This window comes from Anolis carolinensis, chromosome 6 (genome assembly GCF_035594765.1).
Source record: "Anolis carolinensis isolate JA03-04 chromosome 6, rAnoCar3.1.pri, whole genome shotgun sequence".
In the NCBI taxonomy this organism is placed as follows: domain Eukaryota; kingdom Metazoa; phylum Chordata; class Lepidosauria; order Squamata; family Dactyloidae; genus Anolis; species Anolis carolinensis.
In genome coordinates, this window is record NC_085846.1 from 23,494,911 (window position 1) to 23,515,746 (window position 20,836).

At 39.0% G+C, this 20,836-nt stretch overlaps 1 protein-coding gene across 1 annotated transcript in view; it reads left to right on the forward strand.

The window, feature by feature from the left end:
- lasp1 (LIM and SH3 protein 1) overlaps window positions 1-15,589 on the forward strand; it is a 55,902-nt gene extending 40,313 nt beyond the window's left edge. The window contains exons 4-7 of the mRNA XM_003222701.4: window positions 4,134-4,241; window positions 8,557-8,722; window positions 10,573-10,676; window positions 11,976-15,589. Coding sequence (XP_003222749.1) covers window positions 4,134-4,241; window positions 8,557-8,722; window positions 10,573-10,676; window positions 11,976-12,149 — 552 coding nt within the window. The 3' untranslated portion in view covers window positions 12,150-15,589. The remainder of the gene's footprint in view (window positions 1-4,133; window positions 4,242-8,556; window positions 8,723-10,572; window positions 10,677-11,975) is intronic.
- Window positions 15,590-20,836: the final 5,247 nt, after the last annotated feature.

Here is a 20,836-nt window from a genome sequence, read left to right on the forward strand (position 1 = left end):
GTTGTACAAAGCACTTTATTTGGTAAAATGAAAAGGAATCAAATTTCATCAATAAATGGAAAAAACTGCATAGTTTAGGAAGTATAGACATTTAAAGAAGTCTGAAATCTATATTGGGAAAATGAGTTACACTTCTAATAACATTGTGTCCTCTGCATATATATGAGCTTTGTCTGAAACATAAAGGCTTTCTGCATTTGTTTAGCAACCCAAGGAACCCATGTGTTCCACTCCATCTGTCCTATGAGACGAGAACAGCAGCCACCATCAGTAAAACTTCTAACATCTGGTATATTTGGAAAAACACAGCTGAACTCCTAGCTCTCAGAAATGGTTCTACCCTATCTCCTACTGCTGACATATTAGGCATAGCCTCCTTCTGAAATTGCAGCTGTGTGTCTCTCTGTGCTTATTAGCCATCTTCACTCATATTGCCTTGCTTATTTGAACCCTCTCAACCATTTGAGATCCAGGAACCTACTTGCAATTGTGACTCATTAGAAATAGAAATTCAAAACTGAAGGTATGGTGATGAAGTCACAAGTTCAGTTTTAAAGGAAGATATTGCCTACAGTCAAATATAGTAGATAACCTTATTAATAGTGGAGGGAATTATTGGAAAGAGATACAGTAACTTAGACAAAAAATTTATGAGACTAGTTAGAGTGTTAACAAGTGATAAAAATGTGTAGTGTGCTAGAAAATTGTTGTCTCTGTTCAACCCATTGTCAATGAATTGGAGTTTGAGAATATATTCCAGTTCTGTTGTTTTCTTTCCAGTTTTTGTTGTTCATGAACTACTGTTCAGAAGTCCAAGATGGAATGTCCAGGAAGACTGAAATGTTCTGATTTTTGTGTATTCCTAATGCCTAGTTTATGTCCATTTATATCTGGTGCCCAGTATAGAGTACTGAAAGGTATTGTTGAGAAAGGATGGCATATATTACAGAGTATGCACAAATAAAAGTATCTGTAGTATTATGGGTGATGTGATTAAGTCTTGTGGTGGCATTTCCAGAGGAGATGTCCAGGCAGAGTCAGCATCTCAGCTTGTAACAAGGTCTTGCATCTATGTCCCCATCCATGTTCTGTGTCATCCAGTAGGTAAGTACAAATTTGAAATGAAGAAGCTATCTGTAGTCAAGTCAATGTTTGCCACCAAGAGCCCTTGAGAGGTCAACATTATTAGCCAGAATAGATTGTAGTTCATCTGTCTAAGTGGTCTCAGTTGGAAGTTGTACATCACTATTGGTGGGATCTTGTCTTTAGTCTGTTTTGTAAAAGATTAGATCTAGGTATTTGTTGTTGTTGTTTTTACTTCATATGGTGGATACTGTAACTTAAGGAATGCTTGTTGTAGTTCCGTCTTGTGGATCTGAGCATGGAGAGCTTGGCTGTAAACTATGGATTTGGAAGTGTGTTCAGGGTGGGAACTAGGGCATGTAAATGTAGTATTTAGATTTGTCTTGTGTAGCTATGTATCTATGCCAATATAGGTTAAACATCCCTTACCTGAAAAGCTTGAAACCAAAAGTGTTTGGGATTTAGTTTTTAAATTTATTGGAATACTTGCTTTTGTATAGAAAGATAGATAGCTTGGAAATGTTACACCCATAATTTGAAGGTATTTCTTATAAAATATTTTTTAACAATCTTATGCATGAGACAAAGTTTATGTACATTAAATCATTGAAAGGGGATAGGAATCATTATCGCAGGAACCCATGTGGATTATTTCAGAGTATTTCAGATTTCAGAGGTCCAGACAAGGAATGATCTGCCTGTACCAGTAAATGAGCTATCAGCATGCAGTCATAATTTAGGGCTATTTTGAGGCAGTTAGTTTTTCTGATCAATTATTGTGTGGGGATTGATATGGCATAAATATGGAAATATGAGTGTTGGTGGGATTTGTCTGTCAACATCCTCTGTGGCTTTAGCTTCCCTGGTTTCTGAAAATAACACCATGTGACTATTATTGCTACCCAATGAGGCTATAGTGACTCAGATCAAGCTCCAAAAAAGGCACATTTGGAAAATTTCATCTCCATGAGTTGGCTCAGAAATTATATATTGGTATTTAGACTCATGTAGGATACCTCATGAGTTCAACTCACAGATGTTAATTCAGATAACAGGTGTGCTTCACACTGAGCCAACCATGTTCTCTTATAAAATCAGCTTTCTTGGGTGATATCAAGATTAGAGTGAGAGCCCAAGGACTAAGATACAGAAAATGAAGTGTGCGTTAGATCCGTTATTTCTTTATGTGTCAAATCTTAATGAATTGTTGAGGTCAAATAATTAAACATCTGAGACAGATATTCAAGTTTATTTTATACTGAAAAATATAGACAGCAGCTTCATTCAAAAGAGAATTTCAAAGCAGTCCTAACAGCATTGAAGATTGTAGGCGGATCATAGAAGCAACTATCAATTCGCCAGATTTTTGCATTGGAAGTCACAGAGCGTTTGAAATGGCATATTGACAAGGTGTGAAAAGCATGCGGTGGAATTTGCTGAACTGAAATTGGGGGAGAGAATTTCATACGTTTATCTTCAGGTTGAAGTATATGCAAGCATTTGTTTTCGGCTTTTCTTGCTAAACATTTTCTTCTCTCCTTCTTTGCTGTGACTGTGTGGAATCCAGTTGTTCTCAGACTTAAAGATGTGGGATTTCCCCTTGTAATTATGCAGTGTTTTTGAGATACCAAGAGTATTAAAACTGTAGACTCTAGTTCTACCTCTTTTCAAGCCAAGCTCATAAAAAGCTAGCTTCAAACATTCTCCAGCTACTCAAATGCATAGTGACAAAGATGATGAACACAACGAGAGATGAAATCCTACAGAGCCATGGTGACAAAAGAGTTTAATTAGCTAGGAAGGCATGCCAAAATTGATGGACATGTATGTGTAAGCTATATCTTGTTACAGATCTGTCATAGAATGCTAATTTTGTACAAATTAGTCTTAAATTTGTCAGTTTTATCGGTACATGGACCTTCTGTAGTAGGAAACACTTGGGTGCTGAACAAAGAATAAATCTTGTGCCTGTATTTGCTGTTTCCTTGGCAATAGGAAAGGCAATGCCAGCTGTGTAGAGGAAGGAAATCTATTATGCAAAAAGGGCGGAAACACTCAAAACTCTGGGTCAGTTTCCTACTTGTTGCATAACTGATAAAGGGAGTTTAATGTTTCTTTTCCTTTTGTCTTAGCTTGAGGTTCCTATTCATTAAACCAGAGTCTCTCAAACTGTGCTTCTCCACATGTTTTGTTCTTCAGCTCCCACAATTCCTAACAGGTGATAAGATGGCTGGGACTTCTGGGTTCTGAAGGCCAAAACACATGGAGAAGCACAGTTTGAGAAACACCGCATTAAACAGAAACAAGTTACTGCTGTAATTATCTAATAAGCACTTTTGGATACATCTGCAGGAAGGTGAACATATATGTAACTTTATGGAGTTAAATAGAGACTTGAATTAAATTGTATTCTTAATTAAAAAAACAAAATGTAAATTAAAAGTCTTTTCAAGAACTTGTATGAGGGAATAGGTTACAGCCTTGATAATTCTACAGTGAAAGAAGAAAAAGAAAATCATACCTATAATGAGGAACCAAGATGGTTGCCAGGAGGGGTATTTTGAGGACCAGGCTTGAGTACCTACCCCTGTTTTTTTTTTTCTAATTTGATTTGATTTATGTTCTTTCCTTGCCTGTTCCCCACTCTTTGCTGTCTGAAATTTAATTCTACTTAATTTAGGGGTTTTTGCTGGCAGGAGCACAGTGCTCCATTTCCAGGTAATGGACATCAGTAAGGTTTGGTTGTGTTGTGACAGATGCCAGTTTGTTTTTAAAATATGTCTTGACATGTGGGTCTTTTTTCTCTAAAGACAACCTGCACATATTTTACTCCTGTTTGGCATGCACCATAACAACAGGCTTTAATTTTGAAACCTTGCTGCCACAATGCTTTATTACATGTTTCCCATCCACAATAACAATGAATTTTCTTGCCACAGGGGCTTCTGACTAATACCTTGCTCCCTTTCACAGTAGGGCTTGTGCATGTTGCAAGATTTGATGACACGGGGCAAATAACATCACATGTGTTTCTTCCTCTCCATGCCCAGGTTCGCTACAAGGAGGAGTTTGAAAAGAATAAAGGGAAAGGCTTCAGTGTGGTGGCTGACACCCCTGAGCTACAGCGAATCAAGAAGACTCAGGATCAAATCAGCAACGTAAGCAACTCTGTGTACTGTTTTTTCAGATCGTGTATTTGATAAACACAAAGCTGTATTTTTCACCTTACCAGCTACTCTGTAAAATCCAATCTGGGAATTGTAATGAGAAAACTGGATTGTATTTCAGAAATGTTCCTTTTGTAGCACAGTCTTAGCAGGTGAAAATAATGCAATTACAGGTGTTAATCTAGTTTCAAATTTGGAATGCAAGTCATGGGTTACACAGAACTCCTTTTAATTGGAATAGTATAAATCTAAACACAAAAACAGCTTCATAATATATGCACAAAATATAATACTAAGAAGTCTATGCGCTATTAACAGCATTACCTGTAAAACCTATTCCTAATAAACCTATGTTTATTCCATAAACATCTGCCACATTTGGCCACATTGCACATTTTTTCCTTGAAAATGTATACAGATAAAAATACATTTGATAAAGGAACAGAGTCCTGTTGCACTTTAACAGTTAACAAATTTTATTTGGCATACATATTTTTGCAGCTTTTATGGACTCAAGCCCACGAAGCATATACTGAACAAAATATGTAGAATCATGGAATAATAGAGTTGGAAGACCACATGGGCCATCTAGTCCAACCCCCTGTCATGCAGGAAAAGCACAACGTACCCCTGACAGATGACCATCCAGCCTCTGTTTAAAAGCTTCCAAGGAAGGAGCTTCCACAGAGAGTTCCTCTGTTGAACAGCCCGTATGGTCAGGAAGTTATTCCCAATGTTCAGGTGGATTCTCCTTTCCTGTAGTTTGAACCCATTGCTCCCAGTCCTCGTTTCCAGGGCAACAGAAAATAAGCCTGCTCCCTGTAACTTATTAAAATCACAAAAGTGGTGACTAATACAGCCACCTCTGTTTTTTTTTTTTAAAAGAAACCATTTAATGTCCCATTAAACAACAGAATTGTGCATATATTGGCTTTTCTGAACAAATATAAAAAGCTGAAACATTGATCACTTACTAATTTTCCTTCAGAGGAGTGCTACAAAATTACCTCTAAAGTTGTTGGATTTAGAAATGTATACTCTTTTACAAAGTGTCTACCCTTGGTAAAGAAGCTGGATTGCAAAGTAGCTCCTCCAAAACAATTTAGCAAACAGTGTGCCTAGAAGCATATGCTGACATATTATGTAATGATAATGAACATATAAATGGCTATCTTCTGAGAATGGTTGCCATTATAAGCTTTCCCTGTATTCTTCTTGAACTTGATATCTTACTATAAAAGTTCCATTTGTGCACACAGGTTATTCACTGCCAGGGTAGTAAATGATTTAAACCAGCTGCTAGCTCTTCTTTGTGTATGACATGGGCCTAGCCTTTATATCACTGGCTTTTCACCGCAAACTCTGATGGAATGAAGGAGCCAATCTTGGTGCTGCCTTTTACAGGCTCAGCTTGATTTCTATTTCATAAATCATTCATGTAGAAACGTGGCAAGAATAGTTTTGTGTTCATTGCTTCCATGATAATTTCTTGTACTTTTTAGTAGTGGCCTACAGTTCCTATGCTGCTCTCCAGCCTTTTTGAGGTTTGTGTGGGTGAATAAGATGCAGGGGCCCTTGGAACCTAAACGATTTGAATTATTGAGTCCAAACCCCCAGCATAATGTAAGATTGTGGCAAGAAGCATGTAAAATATCAAGGCTCCAGTTGTTAAAATTGATGCCTGGTGATTTAGTATCCTCTGTGTATAATCCTAGCTGGAGAATACTTTTCTTCAGGCTTGTTGACTAATCTGCCTTTAATAATTTTCTTTGGCCATCTGGTCTAAACTGGCGCTCTGGGAGTTAATTCTGGGGGAGCCCTGCAGGATGAATTTAATCCCTGAGGGATTCCCTTCCCAGGCTCTTTGCTCCATAGACTTTTTGCCAGACACACTTTAATTTTTAACTGAAGTAACTGTCCTTATTTGTTTTGATTTCCTCTGCTCAGTTATGGATTCAGCCCAATCCCTTCTCCTCTACACACTTCCCAAGACTACAGTTTGCATGTGTGTTTTGGAAAAGGTCTTGCTCAATGTTTACAGTACAATCCAGTTTGGTCCAATATCCTTGAAGATATTTACAGATATCTGGAAGCTCTTTTTGATGTAGATTCCAAGATTATATATCTCTGTCCTTTAAGATCAAAGAATGTGGAAGGGACTTAAATAGTCTTTTATGTCATAGACAACATTGCTCAGACAAAAGGTTTGGAAAAGGCAGAGATTGCGCACTGCTTGATAAAGTAAATTAGTAAGCCAGTACATAAATTCTGACATGGCAGCAAATATGTGAGCAATGCCATAACTGGTGACTCTAAAGTGGAAAGGTTTCAATAGGAATGTATCTGTATAAAACTAGTAGAATTTGCAGTGCATTACATTCCCCTCCCTGTTTGTAGTCCTTTGTCTGGTCACAGGGAGGTTCTAATTATGGGCCACTCTTCAGTGATGGAGAAACAGAGAGGAAAAGCTGGCATTGAGGGCAAAACTGTACAAAGGCAAAATTATTTGTTGAAATTTTATAAGAGTGGATGCCCTTTCAGTTGACTTATCAGTTAAGTTCACACTCTTCTTCACCCTGTTACTTCAGATACCATATTCCTAAAGAAAGATGAAATGTGGTACAATGTATAGTGATGGAATTGCTTTAATTTGTGGAACTCACATAGCTTTTCTTGGGTAATATATAGGGGATCAGCAGGCAGACCATTCACTGAGTACAATTGGAGATAAGGAGTATTTTTTAATTGCCACTGTAGTGTTCTGCCATATATACTCTATAGTAGAGATTCTGTACTATGGAATCTGTTGTCTTAGAATGCACAGTCATACAGTACACTTCAGCATATGGCATTTTCATACTGGGAGAAGAGCAGTTTCTTGGTCTTTATAGTTCTCAGTAGGCAGTGTTATCCTCTAAAGATCTTAAAAATGTATGCCAGAGATTTTTAGTTACTAAGATAGATGACTTCATTTCTCTGTCTATTTCCAAGTCCTGTTCTTCTCCCCCTCCTTGTCTCTTCACTAGTGCATTGTCCTGTGAAATTTAGTCACAAGCACATTTTTGTGTTATGCGGAGTATGCTGTTTTCTTACGCCTGAGTACCAATGACCTATTTCTGGTATGTGGCAAAGGATACAACTTCCACGGAGACTTAAATGGTCAACGTCTCATACTGTATAATTTAGAAACTGCCCACTCTTATTGAAAAAATCTGATTCTTTATTTTTGGATAGAATATCTTATTTTGTGAATCTTCTGGATAAAGGCTTCTTTGGAGGAATGCGAGCAAAGTGACACCATTTTGTCAATGGCCCTTGGAGGTCTTATTTGGTAATGATGGCAGCAGTGTGCTGAGCAATTTTGTCTAGTCAGTGTTTTAATCTCCCATGTTGCTCCAGAGCATTAGGGCATTCTGGAAAACTTAAATGGTATCTAAACATATCCATCTAATATAGCTGATGATGGATAATAGGGAAAAACTAAAAGATTGCAAGCATTCGAGTGGACCCTGTTAAGGACCTAGAAACCTGGTAGCTACCCAAGAATACCAGATGCTAATATCAGTGCTGCACCTTTAGGTAGGCAGTGGTGACTTTATGTCAGCTGTAACTATGAAGTTCATTCATGTAATCAAGAGTCTGATCATTTGGCATTCAGCCTCATGTTAGACATTTGTTAAGTGCTTGTCAGTCTGAAAGCTTGTGTCCAAAAATGTGGATGTACCAGTTTTTATTCCATCTACCAACTAGAAAAAAGGTAATTAATATGTATGCAGAGGGGAGGAACTGTTTGCAGTAAGCTAGTTGGTATGTACAAAACCATTCTTCTTATGTTGTGTGTGTTTGCACATGCAGACATCGCAGAAGGGAGTTAACCACAGTCTGCAGTACATGAGTGTTAGCTCTCCACTGCCACCTCTTGGTCCATATGCACTACTACATATAGGGAAGGGATTTGTTAGAAAGCAGCAGTATTCAGCTTACAGGTCAAGGGCGATATTGCTGAACTTTCTGCCCCTGAGATTATCTGTTACTTCCCATACAGGTTCTCATGGCTGCTGGCCTACCAGTCACAGCCACTGAATGACAGCTGGAACAGCAGAGAGAAGTCTGGGGGCAGGGGAGAGATGGGAACATGACACAATAACTCCGAAGATGGTTCAGAGAAAAGCAACTATTGATTTTCTGGGAGTACATGGAACTTTAAACAAGCTGAAGGCTTCCTTCTTTTTCAGAACTGTTTGTGGACAATCTTGCATGCTTCTTCTTTAATCTCGTCTCTTCTTTTATATACATATATATGTAGATAAAATACCATGAAGAATTTGAGAAGAGTAGGATGGGCACACCTGGTGGAGAAGGAGGAGAGCTGGAACGCCGTAACTCCCAGGAGGGTGCTAATTACAGGAGGCCAGTGGAGCAACAGCCACAACCACACCAGCAACCTCATCATGCCCAGCCAACGACCCCTGGTAATGAACTGTTATGATATTGTGCTGGAAGGGGGAAATGCCATGGAGAACTAGCAATTGAGTCTAATATCTATATGAACGCCTGAGGTTTCCTTATGGGATATCACAACACACTGTCCATCCCCAAGATATAGCTCTGTTGACTCAGACTATAAGGCAATGCCTATGTAAGGTTTTTTGAATAGTTGTAAACTGCATGCACTGAGCAGATAACTTCCACAGCAGTTTTAGAGATAAGAGACAGAGACAGAAATGAAGGCAAAGGTAGAGTGACAAAAAGGTATGCAGCTGAGGAGGGAGAAAGATGGTTCGAGGTTATGCCAGATACAAGATCTGTCCATCTGCATTTCATACAAATAGTGTACTGTGCATCCATGAATTGAAGTCATAGCCACATATGAACAGAGTAACTGACTGCAGGCTCAAGAGTTATTGAAAACTCAGAGATTAATATGAAGGAGAGTGTATTGAACAAGGCCTGTCAGAATTTTTATCCAAAGCCTGGATGAGTGAATCTATAGATGTGTAGGAAAGAATTAGGTGAAACAAAGAATAGGGAATGACTGAAGAATGTCAAAAGGCTGGGCATAATAATTGAAAGGTGAAAGCATTCTGAAATTCCTTCTCTACGAATGCTTTGTGGTAGGTTTATTTATTAACTTGCTTTTCCTTTCATGCATTTATATTGCATATTTAGTAGCAGACAGCTTGAGCTGTTAGGTTAAAAGTTGTTATGGTCTTAGTACAATATAGTCAATATTAGATGAAGGTTAATCTGTTTCAACATGCCTGCTTCTTGAGCAAAACTTTTAAGTTCATTACCTGAATGACTTCTAGAATTTGCAATCTCTTGCTCACTTGCATTTGGAGCAAAATGGAAGCAATGCTAGAACTTCTCTTTTTTGCATGGTGCTCTAGTTTGACCAAAGAACATTAATTCTTGTTAGGCAGCTGGAGGTGATTGCATGTCTAGGCACATAACAATCCACTGGTTCCTTTGGGTCTGAGGATTTAAGTAAAGCTTTTCTAAGGGACAAAGTGAAAGGTTTGGGTAATGATCAAGGAAATGGAATATGAAGAGAAGTAACTGGTCTTAACGTGTACAGTGTTCCCTCACTACTTCGCGGTTCACTTTTTGCAGATTCACTGTTTCGCAGTTTTTCAAAAAACTCTAAAAAACTATTATAAATAATAAAAAAATTACAATTTACAGCCTAAGGAAGGGAGGAAAGAGAAGTCAAAGGGAGAGAAAAGAAGCCCAAGTGGCAACGGGAGTGTAACCCTTTTGGTTCGCTGTATAGTTGTCATAGTCAAACTTTCCAATTTTTTTTACTTGCATGTTTTTCAGGGGGAAAACTCCTGAGATAGGGTTACACAATTTCCTATTAGAATAGGTACATGATACTGTTTTGTTTTTGCTTGGTTTTTTTGCACTACACAATTAGAGCAGGTCTGTACATTCATAGCATTTTAACTGTTATGGCTCCAACCTATGGAATCCTGGAATGGGTACTTTTGTGAGTTATTTAGACTATCCTATGAAAGAGAGCTCTAGTGTTTCAGCAAACTGTACATCTCAAGATTCTGTAGAATGGAGCCATTGCAGTTAAAGTGCTATAAATGTAGTGTGAAAGAGACCCATGACTTCAGACCACTGCTGCAACATTGTTGTTACTGTTTTCAAACGGGAATTTAGGGGGAAAAATAGGGTTAGTAGAGAGAGAATAGGAAAAGCATAGCTGAAGAGACTGAAAGGGAGCCCTTTGGATTCCCCTGATGGGGACCGTGAAATTGCAAGGTCTATGTCTTTTGTCCATTACAGAGTTAATAGTAGCCTTTGTCTCCCCCAGTTTACCACCACCAACCACCTCAACAACCAGCCTCTCAGTCCTATGGCTACAAGGAACCAGCAGCCCCTGTTTCAATACAGCGTAATGCCCCATCTGGAGGAGGGGTAAGTGTGGTCTGGGAAAGGAGTAAGACAAGCCATTCATTAAATAGCTGCTATGGGAAGAGAAAAGAAAAGAAACTGAAACATGCATGAAATGTGGCCTTTTCCAGAAATCTACATCATTGCATGGGCCATGGGGGTGGTTAATACCTTTTCTTTTTGTCACCATGCCAAATTTTCACTTTGAAAAGGTGGTGTAGCTCTTAACAATTACATTGCAATTGAAGCATATACTGTGTCTTAAGTATGGGTGAAAATATGGGGAGGAAATTGTCTTTGTAAGGGAAGACCACGAGCTAAAGATGGATCAGAATATTATATGATTAAGCCTGGATTTTGTACCAATATATTTACATACTGGGCCATTGTATGTAGATTTTGAAAAGTAAACAAAATGCTTTGCAGATTTGTCCTTATGTATTTGCATAGCAAACCATGTAAAGCTTAGACTAAAGCTGATAATTTAATGATCTTAGTTATTTGTTGAGACATACTTAAATTTCAAGTTCATTCTTAGTCAATGGCCATCTCACAGGGTTCACTTTTGAACCACAGATTATATTACTTTAATTAAAAATATGCTAAAGTCCAGCCAGCTGCTGTCACATGCCCCAATCCTGCTATAAGGCATTAAGCATAGTACTAGAAACCCAGCTGAAGAGCTAAGTGTCTGTACAAAGAGAATGCTCTTGACCTTCTCTCCAGCCTTAATCTCAATATTATGTTATAATTAGTTTATAGCTTGTGAAACAGTTTAGTCTTATAAATCTTGCAAGTGATAAAACAAATAGTACTATCAAATGAGATTTTTCTCAAGACCAGCTGTCCTTCCATCATATTTTGTGTTACAGTACAGCTGAAAGTAACATTGTCATAAGGGGTTTAACATGAATTTACTACAGTGAAATATGTAAAAAAGAAACTTTGTAATGAAAATTCTGAGTTAGCAGTGGCCATGCAGGGAATTTTGAACAGTGTGTTCCAGCCAAGGCTGATACTGTAGCCACTTCAGGTGGATAAAATAGCTGTTTGGTGCATTTAAAAATGAAGTGATTATAGAGAAGAGTTTCAGTGACATTAGATCCTGCAATTGCTCAAGGCCCTTTCCCTAAATTGCTAGCTGCCACACTTTGCAGGCTAAGCTTTCCTTGATGCTACCAAAGCCTGTTGCTATGCAAAATAGGAAAAAACGGCAAAAGTAAACTTGTCTTTTCTTCCTACCTCCCTTTTGCTGACTGTTTTGGAATCTCCAACTTTCTGAGTCCTAATTCAACTCTGTTGTGTCTCCCACCCCACCCCCAGAAGCGATTCCGTGCGGTCTATGATTACAATGCTGCCGACGAGGATGAAGTCTCCTTTCAGGATGGTGACACTATCATCAATGTGCAGCAGATTGATGACGGCTGGATGTACGGCACCGTTGAGCGGACCGGCGACACGGGCATGCTGCCAGCCAACTATGTGGAGGCTATATGAGCCCCACACCGGTGCCACCCTGAAAGCAAGCAGGGGAGGGGGTCTCATGTGCTTCTTGTTCCATTATCCCTTCTCTGCTGTCTCTCGTCAAACATCGTTACTTTGTTCTGAAGCTCTTACATCGTCATCTTTATTCTTCTGCCAACATAGCTTTGTTTTGGAGGCATTTGAACTTGGAATGGGTGTCTTTTTGTTACTATCAAATGAGACTTTTCTCAAAGACCAGCTGTCCTCCCATTCTCTCCCTCAGATTTCATGGAACATGGCACTCTGCCCCTCTTCCTCCCCTGAGAACTACCATTTGGGGAATTGATTGGCTGTAGAACAAATTGATGAACGGGAAGTAGTGTAGGACTGAAGGGCAGGGACCAGTACTATACTTGCTTTTGAGGAAATCTGGAACTGTTAAGTATTTGGGAGAGTTTTCAATCCATTTCTATTGAAAAAATTATCACAGCCCTCTCATTGTATATTGACCTTTGTTCACTTACATTAACCTTATTTTCTATACACTTTAAATATAAATTTGGAAGAGATCTCATCATTTATTAGAAAGTAGGGAGACCCTTTGGTAGAACTGAGAAAACAGGATATATTTAATGTCTACAAGCATGAAGAAAGACAAAATAATTGCTAGTGTACAGGTACAGAGAGGTTATAATAAGGAGGAATAATGATAATTCCATTGAAGACACTCAGGCCTTAACTCTTGGGTGCTATGGCTCAATAAGGTTATGTATCTGCTAAGTTTTGGAGTGGAGGACATGTATTCCTGGGGAGATGTAGTTTCAAAGTAGATTGTGCTCAGGACCAAAACTGCTGTCCAAGACTTTGTAGCTAATGAGTACCAGTTTAGACAGCTCAATTTTGGTGCTACTTTGAGAGTGTGAAGAGCAATGTGTCCTAAACGTATCTGGCCTCTCTTGCTGCTGTTCCCAAAGCCCCAAAATTAACTTCATTGTGAACGTTTGAAGCATCTTATCAAAATTCCCCTAGCTAATGCCTGCGTATATCCCAGTTTAGAAAAATCCCCAATATTAGTGTCTTCCTTCCTTCAGAGTCCTAAATTCTGTTGTCATCTAATGTGGGAAAATAGACAGACACTTCCTGAATAACTAAAGCAGCTCTAGGCAGAAAAATAAGACTTTAGGACCAATTTGTTCCTTTTAATTTTGTGGGAAAGGGATATTTGGGACTTAACAAAAGGTTGACCATTGTTGAACACCTGTTTTCCCAAATTAAGTGCTGTCGGCCAAAAGGCAGGCTAGTAGATGGCTTCCTCTCCTATCTTCTACCTTTTGAGCCAAGCAATGTTTACAATCTTTTATCCTCTGTCTACTGCCCCCATCCCCAGCCAGTCTGGCAATTGGGTGAATTGGGTTAGGGGAACAAATACCTTGCACTAGAAACATACCTCTGGTATCAAGCTGTCAGATGCTGATGCTGGCTTGGGATAATATCATGGACCAAAAGCAATCTCTTTTAGAGTATTTTGCTGTTATAAAATAGCAGGGAATTACTATATAACTGGAAAATTAACTGGGGTAGTGTGAAGGCGGGATAGATAATTTGTAGGCGAGTATGAAGTTCTTCAGTTACCATTCCTTCTCTTGCTACTTTTGAAGAGTCACTTAGGTGCTGGCAAAGGACAAATCCTATTTGAGTAATAGGCAGCTGGCAGGCTCCCCATAGAAATGTTTCTCAGACTTCATATCTCTTACTAATTTAAATACGATGGAATTGTCTATCTCCAAATGGAAGTGATATCTGAGAAATATTCATAGTATATTGAAATGGAACATGAGGAGTAGCTCTATGCCTCTTTATTTAGACTCTGTTCTCATCAAGGCAGTTTAAACAGGCTGGTGAACAGATCTGCAGTGGTGGGATTTTTAAACTTTCTGTTCGTAGGCACACTTGTAAGAAGATGCTTGGATCCACTAGATTGCTTCCTGTTTTTTGTTGGTATCCTCTCCAGTGCCTGGGTTATATCAAGACCAAGTGGAAACACTCATTGTCTTCTCAGATGTTCTGCCATTCTTGTGCTGCTTTATCTTCTCTGTTTCCCTCCTGTGTATCGAGATAGCATATCAGGGACTAGCCTTCTCCCCACATTATATCCACACTTTCTGTGGACTCCGTGGTGCCGAGAATAACCATAGGTAAGATTTAAAAGCACCGGCTTAGACTCTTTACAAGAGGTGCAAAATAGGCTTACATTAAGCAAGGGTTATGGAGAACATTCTCCCTCGGTGTTCAAGCCCATGTAAGTTGAATGTGAAGAGATGCTTCATGTTGCTATTCCTGTAATGTTGCATCTCTTCATACTTGGTGGAGTTCAGGACTGTAGTATCTCCATCTTAATCTCACAGGAGGATTTTCATGCCCTTAACGGGTTCCTTTCCCCAGCTTGAAATACTCATATTCCTGCAATTTCCCTGATCACTGGCAGAATTAGTGACCAAATAATCCCTTTCATAAGGCAGTAAAAGCACAAACATTTTATACTCTTTTTTTCCATTGCAAAATATACCTAGTCTCCACTTTTTCCCTTGGATACTTGCACTACCAAAAAACGGTGTTAAAGGGAGGTATGCTTCTATTTCCTTTTTCCTGTTTCTGCACCTCAAAAAGGACCATTTATAGAAATAGAAAGGTAAGTGGGAATGGCGATAGCTTTTCCTTATGACCTGTTTAAGAGGGATATAGGTGTCTAGGGACTAGCTAAGCTTCATGTAAACTTTTAGATGGTGCCAATCATGGTGACTGCTGAGCAAAGAGAGATCACATTCTTTTTGGTGCTAAGATAGGAGCACGAGTCTGGCAGTGGCTATTTTCTAAATTATGAGACAGAGGCAAAATCATGTATAGACAATCCTTGAGAAGGACTGCTTTTTGTGAGGAAGATACGAAGTAACATAATGTGAATAAATATTTTTTAGAGGACCAAATAAATACTCATTTTTGAATCTCTCCTAACTTTTTCACCTCTATCCTGGGAGAAGTGGTTTCTCACTTGCTTGGTTTATTTTTTTCCTGCCTTCTGTGACTTATGCACTTTTGCCTTTGATTTTTTCCATTAGCTGAAAAGCACCTAAACCTGTATTTAAATAATTAAAATGTTAAAAAAAGAAAGAAAAGAAAGAAAAACAGCTAAATTGCATATGTGTAGCCATTTTTATCCATGTCAATTCTCTTGTACATCTTAGCTTTTCAAGCTAGATATCAGTGTCTGATGATTAAAATGATTTTTTGTTTGTTTGTTTGGAGCATATTGGGGGGGGGGGGGTTCATTTGTTGTCTTTGTGCGTTTCTTCTTTATGGGCTTGCAGGCCCTTTCCAAAATTTATTTGGCCTTTTTCAGTGGCACCATAGAATCAAACGTAGCACCAGTTCTCTTCTGGTTTTACGCCAATTTGAAAATAAAAATATAATTTTTATCTGCTGGCTGATTTTGGTCTTCATTTATGATTTTATTTTTCCTCTGTGATAACAGCAGAAGCATAAACATACACTAATAATCACCTTTGAGCATGCAAAATAAGGGAGAAAATAAGGCTATTACAGAATTAGACTTTGGAGGCAGGGTTACTGCTACTTAATTTAGTTTTAAGAGCTGTGAATAGGATAATCTTGGCAATGTAACAGACTCTTCCAGAGACATTTAAACTAAAGTTGGATACAAAATAGCTTTGAATTTACTGGCAGGTCTCTGGGTGACTTGCACTAGATTGGCAAAGATTTCCAATAAGCTCCTTAACAACCCAGTGGCCAAGTTCAAGCACAAAAAGCTCAGGCTCACATACATTAGCTTTCCTATTTGCTCTTACTGTCTCACCTCCCATTCTGGGCAACCATCTATAGCAGTGGTTCTCAACCTGTGGGTGCCCAGGTGTTTTGGCCTACAACTCCCAGAAATCCCAGCCAGTTCATCAGCTGTTAGGATTTCTGGGAGTTGAAGGCCAAAACATATGGGGACCCACAGGTTGAGAACCACTGATCTATAGCCTTTTAAACTAGAATTAGTATAGACAACGGTTTCTGAATTTAGAGACAGTTTCTGGTTTATCCACAATGGAACGCAAGAGGGGAAGAAATGCATGTCTGGGAAAAGCCTATTAGCAACAGTCCAATAATCATTTGGCCATTGGATGACCCGGCTGTAAAAGTACATCAACACACTTGACCCTTACTATTGTCCTAGTCCATTTTGGGGCCACAAAATTGAAGTTCTTCCCTACACTTGCAATTTATATTGCCAAAAGATTATTTTCACATTAAAGCCAGGAAAGCAAATCTGCTAAAAAATTTGACTTCACCAGAATCACAAGGACTACATCTTTGCATTAGTTGAATACAATTAATCTTTCATTATTGTGAATGGCTCAGCATTAAACCTAACCAAGAAAAACATACTGATAATTTGTACAAAATAAGGATCACATAAGGGATGGGGTCATTCAAGATTAGAATACGCAAGCCTCTTCAAAGAGCAGATGCAACAATAATGAGTTACACTAGTCATCTGTGCTCTGTGTGACATCTTTGAAATGTGCTAACAATTATAATATAAAGAGGGGAAATGTGGCCCTACTGAAGTTGTTGGATTGGAGCCTGCCCCATTCTTCACAAAAAGATATACTGCTGATGGGAGTTGAACCCAATAATGGGTGCTGTATGTTCATAATTCTTGAACTAGAAAGAAACCAAAAATAGTCTTTTCTCTCTTCTTTCAAAAGCTAGAGCCATTCCTCCACAAGTAGAGAAAACATATCCAGAGACCCAATCATGCTTTATTCCTCTAAAACTGGTTTTCAACCAGTGGGTCCCTGGGTGTTTTGGCCTTCAACTCCCAGAAATCCTAACAGCTGGTAAACTGGCTGGGGTTTCTGGGAGTTGTATGAAAACCTTGATCCTACTGGTGGTCATAACTGACCTGAACTGAGAGATAATCCTGGAAACAAACATGAGGCACATATGCATAACCTGACAAGGGGGAACTTTTCAATGAGCTCTTGTTCTATGTCATTCAACATTCTAGCTCTGATTGTGACAGAATTGGATACACAAGAGAGGGTTTAAGACTGAAGACCACACAGAACACAGAGTGCACACAGACATCCTTAACAAATTTGTTATGACTACTGTCATTTCTTCATGCCCTGGGCTCTTGAAATATAGGCCAATTGCACACAAGGGCTGGAATCCTATTAATAAAGGAGACTCATTTAATCAATAGTTCAATGGTGAGTTAACAAAGATCAATCAGTGTATGCAATTGTACTCTAGCCAGGACTACAATATAACTTCAACCAGAATCTTTCAGGTTTGGGCAAGCTTTAAGTGCAAATGCAGTGTCTTTCTGCTTCTTGAGGAACTAGGTAAGTATAGAGAAGCTCTTCTCCAAAGATGTGGCACAAGGTGACAAACTATTTTTTAAATTGATTGCTTCATAGATATTGTGCCTTTCCACTGGCACAGGACTCATGGCAGCCTTGACAAATATAAACATAATGTGGGGCAGTTGCAATTTGCTTCTGTTAATAACTATCAACACAATGAAATCACAAATCTCCCAAGGATTTAAGGTTATTTTACTAGCTGTATTCATCTTGCTTTTTCCTTCAGTGGATTCAAGATGGCATACATCTTCCTTTGCCGTTTCTTCAACCACATCCTTACTAGGTCGAGAGACTGGCCAAAGTCACCCAGTGAATCTTATAGCTTCATGTCAATCTGAACTTGGATCACCTGAATCCTAGGGTGCATCTACACTGTGGCGCAGGTGGGAGAGCAAGCCAGCTGCAATTAACTGAAATGAATCACTCTGACCAGGAGGTCATGAGTTCGAGGCCCGCTCGGAGCCTATGTTTGTTTGTCTTTGAGAAGGGCGGAATATAAATGCTGTAAATAAATAAATAAATAGATGTACTACTTTAACTGCCATGGCTCAATGCTAAGGAATCCTGGGATTTTGAGTTTGGTGAAGCTATATCAGTCTTTGGCAGAGAAGACAAAGTTATAAAACCACAACTCCCAGGATTCCATAGAACTGAATCTATTGAACCATGGCAGTTACAGTGATATGAAGCTGCATGAATTCTGCAGTGTAGATGCATCCCAGATAAAATCCTTTAACCCACACTGACTTCATGTTCTCTGAATTGTGTTTTAACATTTGCATCATGTTCCACAACCTGAAGCAGACATGCACCTTTGTTTGCCTTTAGTTAAAAAACACGGAAAAGCGGAAAATTAAAGGCTAACAATGTATTTTGCTAAAACAACCCAAAGGCAACAAAATACAAAGCAAACTTTCCGAGTTTTTGGGAACATCACTAGGTAAAAATGGTGAACTAAAATAATTGGAGAGGTAAGTGGTTGCTGTTATAGCCTTGAAATCTTTGGCTGCTTTACTGACATCTCATCTCCCACCTCTTCTGCTGCCTCTCCTTTTTCTTCAGCTGCCTGCCCTAAAGAACAAGACAGTTGTCTTTCATCTGGAAGCATCTTTCTGGCCTATTAAGATGCTGCTGCCACCACAGCAGCTGCTATGTGTGTTTGCATGCACACACACTACTGCGTGTAAAAGCCTCCCTCCTTTCCTCCCTCCCGCCTCCCTTTCCTCCCTCTCTCATTGCACCATCTGTCGTTCTGCTCTCTTCTCGCCTCTGCTTCCAGGCGCCAGTCTCTTGTCCCCATTTCCCCTTCCTGCGCATCATCATGCTGGACATCTTCATTCTCATGTTTTTTGCCATTATAGGGTTGGTGGTCTTATCCTACATCATCTACATGTTGTAGCATCTCTGCTTGCACCTGATGGAAGACAGCTAAACAAGGAGGAAAGCTTTCCCCTCCCCATTTAAGGCAGCAGGATGGAAGGCTGGGATTCCCAAGATTCCCTGGTTGACAGACTAACCGGTATTTAATGCTCCTATTGTGTACTTGTTAAGCATGATTGGTTGTTTTTTTTTTAGACTATATAGAGGGAGAAATAGGAATTCTGGTTTTTTTTTTCAACCTTTGGTTTTTGCATCTTTACTAAACAGAATGTGCTTTAAAAATAAATACTGATATGGTAGTGGTAATCATGATGAAAATGCTTAGACTGTGATGATGAAGTCACTTCTTTTTCTTGCTTGAGCATCGTTCTCATCTTTTTTTATAAAGGCTTATATATCTATTCAGAATTATGCTAGCTTTTGTATTGTGTGTAGGACTGAACAAATCTACAATGGTATTTTATGACATACCTTCTGTAGCTTATGTCCTCTGCCTATTCTCACTTGTGTACTTATATATCGGCACCTTTTTTTCTCCTTCTGCCTAAAATGTGGATTTCCCCCCCCCCCCCCCCTACAGACGGAGAAACCCCACCCTGGTTTACAGTGATGTTTACATCTCAGCAGCATGGTGCCCCGACTGTTCTAGAGAAAGGTTAACCCTTTGCCAAGAGGATCGGCAAAGAGGAGGGTGATTCAGCAGAATGCCTTGAAGAAGTATTGCCAGCTTTCAAAAGACCTGAACTGGGAATGTATCAGAAAAACAAGTTAACAACCAGCAACGAGATGGACACATGCTGAGAGAATAGGACAGAATGGTGGTGAGGGAAAACTGTTGCCTCTGCTGTGCTCCAGTCAAGCAAGATTGATTTTTCTGTATGACTTAGATACAATCTTTAAATGGAGAAAATATTATTTTCTGCTATTTTTAAGTTATAGTCTATAGAACATTGGTAAAGGCCCAGAGAAAAGAAACAGACTGATACCCAATTGTCCCTGACTTAATGTTCACTACAGTACCAGCACAGATAGTTAAGATTGGTTGTAGTAGATTTTGGAAAAGCTGGTTTGGAGGGACAAGGGCTGTATATTAAAACCCCACATATATCCCACTGAAAATTATGTACCAAACACTGTGCATCTGAAGGTGCAGCTTTATGCTGCGTTTGCTCTTCTATAGATCAAATGTTTATTTCTGTTTTTTAAAGGAAGGTTTTGAAAAAAAAATATTTTTATATGTTGTTTCTATCCCCTCAACATATTCCAAGCAGAATAAATTATTGCACAAGAACCAAATGGGTCCTGAAAAATAGAAAAGTGAGGTTTGTTTGGACTGATGGATAACTTGGGATACCCTCTCTCCAAATTGTAGCATGGTTGTAATCAGGGACAATCAGGGAGTGGGGGAGCTTTCATAAAGATGTGTTATAATTTAAGAGCTAACAAAGTAACAAATTTTAGCACAATTACTAAATAGAGGAAAAACCTGGCCTTTGATAGAAGTGACTTTTTTGTACCTTTGGCTTCTATGTCAAGGATAAACAGGACAATGGCAGAAAACTCCTTGCTGCTCTGTCAAAAAGGGTGAAAGGGGAATATTCTATGTGTATCTCAAATGTGGATAAAGATGGGTTGCTTATCTGTAACCATGTTTCTTCAAGTGGTTACCTGTGAAATCCACACATTGAAAACTGTCTGTGCAGGTGTAGGAGATCCATATGAAACCATATCTGCGATTTCACAGGGACCACGAAGAAGAAACTGCTCTGCTTTTCACCTTTAGACCATATCAACTTGGTACTGGCACAGTTACTTACTTTCCCATTGAATCTATGGCAAGCTTTAGAAAATAGGACAGTTCTACCATTAAACTTCCCTCCATCTGCATGGTCAAATTCTCAGACA